This window comes from Scyliorhinus canicula, chromosome 14 (genome assembly GCF_902713615.1).
Source record: "Scyliorhinus canicula chromosome 14, sScyCan1.1, whole genome shotgun sequence".
NCBI lineage: Eukaryota > Metazoa > Chordata > Chondrichthyes > Carcharhiniformes > Scyliorhinidae > Scyliorhinus > Scyliorhinus canicula.
The window spans coordinates 30,556,146-30,567,419 of NC_052159.1; the positions used below are offsets into that span (position 1 = coordinate 30,556,146).

General features: G+C 42.8%; 1 protein-coding gene across 3 annotated transcripts in view; it reads right to left on the reverse strand.

Moving 5' to 3' along the window:
- The window catches only part of LOC119977748 (F-BAR and double SH3 domains protein 2-like), a 326,212-nt gene extending 315,875 nt beyond the window's left edge, over positions 1 to 10,337 (reverse strand). The window contains exons 1-2 of one of the 3 annotated variants that reach the window (XM_038818952.1): positions 9,516 to 10,337; positions 8,580 to 8,677 (exon numbers count right to left, since the gene is read on the reverse strand). In XM_038818952.1, coding sequence (XP_038674880.1) covers positions 8,580 to 8,677; positions 9,516 to 9,536 — 119 coding nt within the window. In that variant the 5' untranslated portion in view covers positions 9,537 to 10,337. Of the gene's footprint in view, positions 1 to 8,579; positions 8,678 to 8,832; positions 9,055 to 9,515 lie in introns of those variants that run through there. The other 2 variants (XM_038818954.1, XM_038818953.1) reach the window with 2 other exon arrangements.
- Between the last annotated feature and the right edge of the window lie 937 nt (positions 10,338 to 11,274).

Below are 11,274 nucleotides of genomic sequence, written 5' to 3' on the forward strand. Positions count from 1 at the left end.
CGATGACATGACTGATTGAATGAATTACCAGAGTGAATATAAAAGACACCCCCTCAATTTTAAAAAAAATTGTTCTGCTGCTTTTATATGAAGTTTCTTCAAAAATTCACTTTCATCATTAGGGCAGTAACACTCTGCAATGATCTTTCACATGAAATGTCACAAATTAGAAAAGCATGATGAATTCCTGATCTTAGCTGCGCTGTCAGAGTAGTTTTCCAAAAGGAACTGGGGGGGGGGGGGGGGGGGGGGGGGGGGGTGGTAGTAAAAGTGGCAAAATAACTGGTCAATTTTTGCATCAAAAACAAAAGTCAAGACGCACACCCTCTCACCAGCTTACTCTTAACTGTCGAATGGGCAGTTTTTGAAGAGAAAGGAAGAAAAACACTTACTGGGTCAATTATCATGATTTCTCAAACTGAATTCCCAAAATTGGACAGAGATAATGGTGAACACAAAACAATGGACACATTTTCCACTGGAAAAGGGAACACCTCAGGTTCTGAAAATCTTTTCATCGTTTGAAAAAGAATATGTAGATAATACAAAATAAATTCATAGTGGATTTTTATTAATATAGAAAATACCTCATCTATATAGAAATTACAACACAGAAACAGGCCATTCTGCCCAACTAATCCATGCCAGTGTTTCCCCTCTGCACGAGTAAATCTTTCATAGAACATAGAACAGTACAGCACAGAACAGGCCCTTCGGCCCTCGATGTTGTGCCGAACATTATACGAAATCAAAATCAAGCTATCCCACTCCCTGTCAGTCTGGTGTGCTCCATGTGCCTATCCAATAACCACTTGAAAGTTCCTAAAGTGTCCGACTCCACGATCACAGCAGGCAGTCCATTCCACACCCTAACCACTCTCTGAGTAAAGAACCTACCTCGGATATCCCTCCTATATCTCCCACCCTGAATCTTATAGTTATGTCTCCTTGTAACAGCTACATCCACCCGAGGAAATAGTCTCTGAACAGAGGAACAACATTCGCCACTCTCCAGTCCTCTGGCACTATCCCCGTGGACAGTGAGGACCCAAAGATCAAAGCCAAAGGCTCTACAATCTCATCCCTTGCCTCCCAAAGGATCCTTAGATATATCCCATCTGGCCCAGGGGACTAGTCGACCCTCAGGTTTTTCAAAATTGCTAATACATCCTTCCTCAGAACATCTACCTTCTCCAGCCTACCCGCCTGTATCTCACACTCATCCTCAAAATCATGGCGCCTCTCCTTGGTGAAAACTGAAGAAAAGTATTCATTCAACACCTCTCCTATTTTTTCTGACTCCATGCACAAGTTCCCACTACTGTCCTTGATCGGCCCTAATCTCACCCTGGTCATTCTTTTATTTCTCACATAAGAGTAAAAAGCCTTGGGGTTTTCCTTGATCCGACCCGCCAAGGACTTCTCATGTCCCCTCCTAGCTCTCCTAAGCCCTTTTTTTAGCACATTCCTTGCTACCTTGTAACCCTCAAGCGACCCAACTGAACCTTGTTTTCTCATCCTTACATACACTTCCTTTTTCCTCTTAACAAGACATTCAATCTCTTTTGTGAACCATGGTTCCCTCACACGGCCACTTCCTTCCTGCCTGACAGGGACATACTTATCAAGGGCACGCAGTATTTGTTCCTTGAACAAGCTCCGCTTTTCATTTGTGCCTTTCCCTGACAGTTTTTGTTCCCATCTTATGCTTTTTAAAAAAATATAAATTTAAAGTCGCCAATTTATTGTTTTCCAATTAAGGGGCAATTTAGCGTGGCCAATCTACCTACCGTGCACATCTTTTGGGTTGTGGGAGTGAGACGCACACAGACATGGGGAGAATGTGCAAACCCCACATGGACAATGATCTGGGTCCAGGATCGAACCTGGCTCCTCAGCAATGAGGCAGCAGTGCTAACCACTACCCCACCATGCCGCCCTGAGCAAATATTTCTAATTGTACATGTCCAACTAACTCCTCTATCCCTTCAATCTCTGTTTCTTCACTCACTTATTCAATTCAATTTTGAGTGTTGATCTATCTTATGCCTCAACCACCAGCACTGAAGTGAATTCCACAGCCTCAACTATGAAGATTTTTCCATTGCCTTCTGCTCTAAATCTTATTTACATTTAATTGTGTATCTTTGGCCCTAACTGAAAATGGTTTGCTTCCATCTTCCTTCTTTCATAATTTTAAAACTTCTATTATATTGCTCCATAATTTTAATTAAAGCAGACAGCATCCTGGTGAATCTGTATTGTATCTTCTCTAACATCCTTCGGTATTGTGAAATACAATGCTGCACAGAATACTCTGACCGAGTTGTTAAACTCATCATTAGCTCTTAGCATTTACATTATTTACCTGAAGATTTTTTTTTTAAAGTGTAATTGTTTCTAGGTTTCAGCAGCCTAACAACCAGATGTTCTGCCTTTAATGTTTTGTGACCAAGTCCTTCTGCTCTTCCATGATACTGAACCTTCTTTCATTTCAACAGTAATTACTGCCATTACTTATTTTACCAAAATGCACCACTTTCCCTATACTGACACTGAATTCTAAGTAACACTTATAAGCCCAAGAACATTTTTTGCAGTTCTTTTTTGTCTTCTAACCTACCTGTAATTTTACAATTTCGCAATGTTGATACAAATCCCCCTAGGTGTATATAGTGTCCAGCGCATTATGCAGACTCTGCATCAGCCAGTTGACCAGAGGATGCAAGGGCACATATGCAAGCCTTGCATTTGAGCTGTGGACCTCCAGTGGCATTTCAGATTCAAGGAAGGCCTGTGTCTGGAATTATCCCAGATGCAATAATGGCAACACCTGGACTGTTGTGCCTGGTGTTGCGTGGGATGTTTTCAGCACTTTCTTGTTTTTGCCTGGCTTCGAGGGGGCAGAGAAACTATGATCCAGTAATCTGGAGTGAAAGCCAAAATAAACCTACGTGACCTAGCTAACATGAAAATAGTTCTGACGTGACCAGAATTTGCGAGGGGGGAGGTTTTGGAGCAGTTGGAAAAAGGTGAACCCAAAAGCTGGAGCGGGGAGTAGAGAGAAGGAAACATAAGGTGAGAGTGACTGTCCTTGACATCAAGGCAGCATTTGATCGGGTATGCACGGTAGCACGTTAGCATGGTGGTTAGCATAAATGCTTCACAGCTCCAGGGTCCCAGGTTCGATTCCCGGCTGGGTCACTGTCTGTGCGGAGTCTGCACGTCCTCCCCGTGTGTGCGTGGGTTTCCTCCGGGTGCTCCGGTTTCCTCCCACAGTCCAAAGATGTGCGGGTTAGGTGGATTGGCCATGCTAAATTGCCCGTAGTGTCCTAAAAAGTAATGTTAAGGGGTGGGGGGTTGTTGGGTTACGGGAATAGGGTGGATACGTGGGCTTGAGTGGGGTGATCATGGCTCGGCACAACATCGAGGGCCGAAGGGCCTGTTCTGTGCTGTACTGTTCATTGTTCTATGGCACCAAGGAGCCCTAGAAAACTGGAGTCAATCGGAATCTGGGTGAAATCTCTCCACTAGTTGGAGTCATACCTAGCACAAGCAAGATGATTGTGGTTATGCAGGTCAGTCAGTTCAGCGCCAGGACATCACAGCAAGAGTTCCTCAGGGTAGTGTCCATAGATGAACAAAGAACAATACAGCACAGGAACAGGCCCTTCGGCCCTCCAAGCCTGCACCGGTCATGATACCAACCTTGGCCAAAACCCTCAGCACTTCCTAGTGCCGTATCTCTCTATACCCATCCTATCCATGTATTTGTCAAGATGCCTTTTGAACGCCGTTAATGTATCTAAAAGCATACCGATGGAGCTGCTGGACAATCACAAAGCTCCCCGTCGGGAAATTGAACCCTGGTAAAGTCATTTAAAAAAATTTTTTTTTCATTTTTTTTTTAATTTTTTATTTTTTTTTTAAGGTTAATGGGGGGGCTGTTGGGTTACTTACTGGTATAGGGTGGATACGTTGACTTGAGTAGGGTGATCATTGCTCGGCACAACATCGAGGGCCGATATGTTCTATATGAGGCGCCCAGAATCATAATCGGGTGAAGTAATTATTTTACTTAATATACTATGCGGCCCTTTAAAATTGTGAATTTCTGAATGTGGCCCTTGCACGGAAAAGTTTGCCCACCCCTGCACTATACTGACGAGGAACTGTCATCTTCAGCCGCTTCATCAATAACCTTCCTTCCAACAAAAGGTCAAACGTGGGGAGGTTCGCTGATGATTACACAATATTCAGCACCATTTGTGACTCCTCAGACACTGAAGCAGTCCACGTGAAAATGCAGCAAGACCTGGACAATATCCAGACTTGGGTTGACAAGTAACATTCGCACCAAACAAGTGCCAGGCAATGACCATCGCCAATAAGAGAGAATCAAACCATCGCCCATTGACATTCATTGGCATTATCATCACCGAATCCCCCACGATCAACATCCTGGGGGTTACCATTAACCAGAAACTGAACTGGACCAGCCATATAAATATCGTGGTTACAAAAGCAGGTCAGAAGCTGAGAACCTGTAGTGAGTAAACCCTCGTCTGACTCCCCAAAGCCTGTCTGGCATAAGTCAGGAGTGTGATGGAATACTCTCCACTTGCCTGGGTGAATGCAGGTCCAACAACACTCAGGAAGCTCAACACCATCCAGGACAAAGCAGCCAGTTTGATTGGCACCCCTTCCACAAATCTTCTGTCCCTCCATCACCAATGCACATTATCAACAGTGTGTACCATCTATATGATGCACCGCAGAAATACACCAAGGTTCCTTGGGTAGCACCTTCTAAACCCACGACCACTACCATCTAGAAGGATCAGGGAACATTACCTCCTAGAGGTTTCCATCCAAGTCACTCACCATCCTGACTTGGAAATATATCGTCGTTCCTTCACTGTCACTGTCACCCTCCCTAATAGCACAGTGGGTATATGCACATTACATAGACTGCAGTGGGTTCAAGAAGGCAGCTCATCACCACCTACTCAAGGGCAAATAGGGATGGGCAACAAATGCTGGCCTAGCCAGCAAATCCCACATCCCGTAAAATTAGTTTTTTTAAATTATTTTTAAATGAACTGACTGACCTGAACTTGCACTGAGGGTTCAGCTAAACGGGATTCTGATGTATCCTTGCCATCAATACTGTCAGGTGGCAAGTGGTTAGCTCTGCTGCCCATCAGTGCCAGGGACCTGGGTTCAATTCCAGCCTTGGGTGACTGTGTGGAGTTTGCACTTTCTCCCCTTGTCTGCGTGGGTTTCCTCCAGGTGCTCCTGTTTCCTCCCACAATCCAAAGATGTGCAGGTTAGGTTTTTTAGCGATGCCAAATTGCCCCTTAGTATCCAAGGGTGTAAGTTCGGTGGAGTTACAGGGAATGGGGTGGGGGAGTGAGTCTCAGTATGGTGCTCTTTCACAGGATTGGTGTTGATTCAACAGGGCAAATGGCCTCCTTCTACCCTATAGTATTTCTGTGGTTCTATGAGCAAAGTGGAAGAGATTCTAAATAAGTAAATCATTTTGGTGGAGCAAGCCCGTTGAACTGGAGTTGGTTGGAAGCTGAAGAAAAGGAATTTTATTCTACAGTTCTACCCACGGTCGCAGTTTTGAGGGACTGTGTGGCTGAAATCACTGCCATATATGCTGGGTGGACTGCCCAGTAAATCCACAAGCTCTATCTTTGTTATATCAATTTAATTTTAATTTACAGTTTATATTGAATTTGCCTTTTAATTCATATTTAAATGTTGATTTGGTTTGGCTGTTAAAAGTAAAAGTTATAAAAATTAAATCTTGTCCACTGATTTCCTTGATAGAGTTGTTGGCTAAATTTGGTTCTTTTTTTTTCTTGGTCTCAATGGGGATCATAACAACATACACAGTGAACATATTTAACTGTTTCCCAGACTGTTATTTAGGATCCCTAAAGCAGTAGTCCAATAACATGTAGCAGATTGAGTGGTTTCCTAAAAACCACACTTGATACGATATTGCCACAGGAATGTTCTCCAGATAGCAACAGAAACAGATGGGATTTAATTCTACCTTCATTCTACCCTTTTACCCCCAATCAAAGAGTTGTCCCCTGTAAAGTGGAAAGAATTGCTGAACAGGCCACATCATGACTAATGTGTACTAAAGTACGAAAGCCATCGTGTTAAAGCTTCAACACTATTGCAAATACATTGTAGCATGAGATAAAATGAGATGTGCAAGATTCTATGACAGAATAGGAAAAAAAATGGGATGCCATTGTGAATATCAGAAATATTCTTGGGAGGATGAAAGAATAGTACTCTTCCCAGTGAGCCTCAACAAATTCACTGACAAACTGATTAAAATATTTATTTCCATCGTATTTTAAAAAGGATTGATCATGGACATATTACCACTAAATGAACACAAAGAGGCAACTATTTTGGAAACAATAATTCATCTAGAAAAATATAGTCCCAATAAAACCAGACGACAGTTATAAGCAGATATGTATTTTGCTCTTCTGAAAAATACAATTTCACAACAATTGCTGATAAGTTAACAGAAAACAACCAAAAACAGAAAACAACCAAAAACAAAATAAATACTCAGTCCACCATCTAAATATATTCCTACTGCATTACAACCATGACTAAACTAAGTACTTAAGCCTGAGATCATAAAAGCCATGATATGAATGCAAATTCTTTATGAAAAGGAATCGATTTATATGCTGTTCGTGTCAAAATTAAAATTTATATCTGAAATACATCAACATTATTCTTCAAAATTTTTTTTTTTACAGTCCAAACATATATACTCTTAGTAACTTTGTTACCACCATATAATGTATTCATCAGAATATAGAACCAAAGCCAACTGACAAATAAGCTCTCTTATCATAGATTTAAGTTCACATCTATAGCAAACTTTTTATTGTAGTAAGGAGAATTTTTTTAAGAGTGCTCTTAAGTGGGATGGTATTCAATACTACTACTTCTTGGCAAAAAATTATCTGATGCTTTTTTACAACTCTAGTGCAACTGATCTTAAACAACATAAGAGATAAGTTTTTTTTCTCCAAGTCAAAGCGGCAGTGAAATGCATCTCGGTAAGAAGTCTCATTCCACTTCAAGAATATGAAAATTTTGATTTTACTCAAATTGAGGAGGAAAAATATTTATTATATTTTTATTTAAAATACTAATATGCTGATGAGAATATCATACTCTCTGCATTTGCAAACTTTGTGAACTCTAGCCTCAAGTTTCTGCCATAACTTAAATATGGCCTATTACTTCATAACTTTCTAACTCACTTGCAGCTACCTTTTAATTCTCTTGTATGAAAAACTTACAATCGGTCATATCTACTGTATAATCTGTTGAATAAGTCATTTCCAGGTCACACAAATGACCATAAATAGAATCCCTAATTCAAAGCAATGATATGAGAGCAGTTGCCAAGCTGACACCAAACATTCAAAGTTAGTTTGCTGCATGTAAAATGTATTTTTAAAAAGAGGTATGCATGTGATAATGACAAGTGCAGGTGTTTTCTGATAATTTACTATATAATCTAAATTTGTACTGTGATTTAAAGCAGACATTTATTTACAAATAAGAATCGTCAGATAACCCAACAAGTGGTGACTCTACAGTCTGACGTAAAACTACAATTTAAAATAAAGACACCAACAAAACTGGTTTGAAGAATTATTAATTCACGATACATGAAGTTTTAAATAAATAGTACACAGCTATTTGCAGCCAATTTGCAGCAGAGGCTGGTTTAGCACAGGGCTAAATCGCTGGCTTTGAAAGCTGACAAAGGCAGGCCAGCAGCACGGTTCAATTCCCGTACCAGCCTCCCCGAACAGGCGCCGGAATGTGGCGACTAGGGGCTTTTCACAGTAACTTCATTTGAAGCCTACTTGTGACTATAAGTGATTTTTGTTTTCATGTTCAATAAGTACCATACAGCAAAGAAAGTGAACATGAGGCAGGTACTCCAGCAGAATCTTTCGATGTTACCAGCCCTGCTTGGCAGAGAGAACCCACAGCTACTGCAGCAAATCAGCCAGCACCAAGAGTACTTTTGATTCTGCCACCCACATGCAGGGTACAACTATTCCTGCTCATGTTTACACAGTACCTACATTAGCATCAATCATAGTTTAGCAAAGGAAATTTAAAACAGTTTGATTTTTTTTAATGTCTCAAACATAAGCAATCATCAAAAAATCATCTCTTGAAATAAATATGAAAATATAAATAGTAACCTTACTGAAAAGTAAATGGAACTCAGAACACCTGTGAATATTCTCACATGATTAATACAATGGAACACAAGCACACTCTTCAGAACACAAGCACACTCTTCAAATAAGCGAGAAGTGAATACAAGTAAGAGAAACACATTACAAACATTTAATTGTGTAATGAGGATAACTTACTGAGGAATTTTCAGTTTGGCACATCCGTTAGTCACAGTTTGGCCAACACGAGGAGGTAATTATTTAATACTCCCACAATTTGGGATATTTTTGTTCTGTTCCAGTTAAAAATGTTGGGAATCTTACCTCAGATCTTCCAGTAAATCACATTCTCCCTGATGCTTCGCCTGAAGTTTAGTCATTTGCTCAGCATGGATGTTTCTTAATTCTTGAGTAACTTTTACCTTTGATAAAGAAGAAACACACTGGTGGTTTAAAAGCTCACAAAGCTACACACATAAAATGAGTTCCAACCAAACCCACCAGCTTAATTGAAAGAACGTTAAACAAGCCCACAAAACGTCTACATTTAGTTTCCCCAGAAAGAGCATAAACATACCTACGTCTGAGAGGCAGCATAAAATGTCACAAATTAGTGTGAAACATTTCATGTGGAAATTTAAAAACAGCAACGGCCATTTAAACCCTCACAATCAATTCTCCCACCGTGACATTTCCGCCAAAAAGTCATTGATTTAAAAGACAAATGCATTCTGCCTACTTCCCATAAAGCGGCCTTCCTGGAAATGTCCACTCTGATTTCAAGCAAAAGGACCCAAATTGTGCACACAGTGTGGTCTGTACTTCGACGCTTCCACGGAGAAGCGCAACAACAACAGAAAACGCAAGTTTTCACACAAAAAAATAATCCGGTCAGCCTGTAGAGAGAGAGAGAGAGAAATAATAACCCCCACCCCCCTCCCCTCTTTCACATGTAAATATCTCTACAACCATCGGGGCTGCAAACCCAACCACACACTCTTACATTTCTAAACACAAACACCAAAAAAAATCATGCTGACAAGAAATGATCTACAAATGTCTCACCGCAGTAACTCAAAGGGTAAACATATGGACACTTTATCTAATCCAAAACATAAATCCAGAGGGTGTTTTTAAAATCTGAACACTGGGGACATTGTACCCCCCTCCCTCCTCCTCCCCACCTTCTCGAATACGACATTTCTTCACACACACACACACTCAGTCAGTGAATAAAGATGTCTGTTTCGGGGAGCTCACCTTTCTCGGAGGAGGCTGCATGTCGATGAAATGACGGGAATCATAAATCCGACGTTGGGAAGATGGAAAGGAAAATTTTGCCGAGGAGATAGGGAGCCGCCGCTGGGAAGGAGGGGGAAGGATTGAGATTTGGGGGGGGGGGGGGTTAGGAAAACAGAAAAGGGATGAAAAGGAAGGAAATTGCGGTGGGGGGGGGGGGGGGGGGTTGCTCGTTTCAGAGAGTCACAGGGAAGAGACAGAAACAGAAAAGACACCTCAGCGTGATTTCCCCGGGTTTGACTGAGAGTCACTCCGGCACCGCCATGATATCCCCCCCCCTCTCCTCCTCCTCCTCCTCCTCCTCTCACACCAACACTCCAGTGAACAGACTCAATGAGTGAGTGAGAGAGAAAAAAATACCGGAGAAGGCGACGAGAGAGAGAGAGGGAGGCGCTCAAACACCAACTCCGAGGATCCGCCGCTCAATAGCGACTTACAGCGGCTGCGCTCGGAATCAGACGGCCAGGAGCGGGAAAGGGGGCGGGCGGCTGTGGTGGTGGTGGAAAAAAATGTCTTCGTGTCATCGGCGTCAGCGCCGCTCGGGAGCCCGCTAGGCCTCGGCCGTCGCTATAGGCAACCAGCGGCTCGGGGAGGGGTGGACGACAATCGAGCTGGGTCCGATCGATCGGTTAGTCGCTCGCACACGCGGACTGGAGGTCGGAGGACTAAACGGATGGGTCGAGGCTCCGGTGTCAGCACCAGCACCGCCGCCAGATGTGCTTTCCAGATAATTTTGGTCGCTTTGAAGCGCGATCACCGTTGTGATGATGATCAGACCGACCAAAAGCAAAATACCGCGGGCACCCGGGATCTGAAATAAAACCAGAAAGTGATGGGAAAACTCAGCAGGTCCGAAGTTGTCATGTTGAACTCAAAACGTAAACTCAGGTCTGTCTCCACAGACGCTGCCAGACCTGCTGGGTTTCCCCAGCACTTGCTGTTTTTAAGACCAGATAATCTTTTTTTTATTCGTCACATTGATTGAGGGATAGATATTGCCGAGCAGACCGGGGCCAAGTCTCCAATTCTTCTTTGAAATACTGCCACGGCCTCAGGATATTTTACATCTGTCCCACAGAAATGGGGCTTTGGTTTAACATCTCATCTAAAAGGCAGCGCCTCTGACAGTGCAGCATTTCCTCGGTACAAAGCTGGAGTGTTAGACTTGAATATTGTGTTGAGCTCTTGGAAGTGGCCCCTGATAAAAGTCTACAAGATTATGACGTCTTACAACACCAGTTTAAGTCCAACAGGTTTATTTGGAGTCACTAGCTGTCAGAGCGAAGCTCCTTCATCATGTGTGGGTAGCATGGTAACACAGTGGGTAGCACTGTTGCTTCACAGCTCCAGGGTCCCAGGTTCGATTCCTGGCTTGGGTCACTGTGTGGAGTCTGCACGTTCTCCCCATGTCTGCGTGGGTTTACTCCGGGTGCTCCGGTTTCCTCCTACAAGTCCCGAAAGACGTGCTGTTAGGTAATTTGGATATTCTGAATTCTCCCTCTGTGTACCAGAACAGGTGCCGGAATGTGGCGACGAGGGGCTTTTCACAATAACTTCATTCCATATGATGGATGATGATGACATCTGTATGCGTCTGACTCATACACATGGTAGCACTTTCCACCTGGATGATCCCTGCACGCGAGCTGGTCATTCCCATCATCTGGTCCCATCGAATTCCTAGGGATGGTGGCGGTGGGGACAGTCAGGGGGCGGGAGA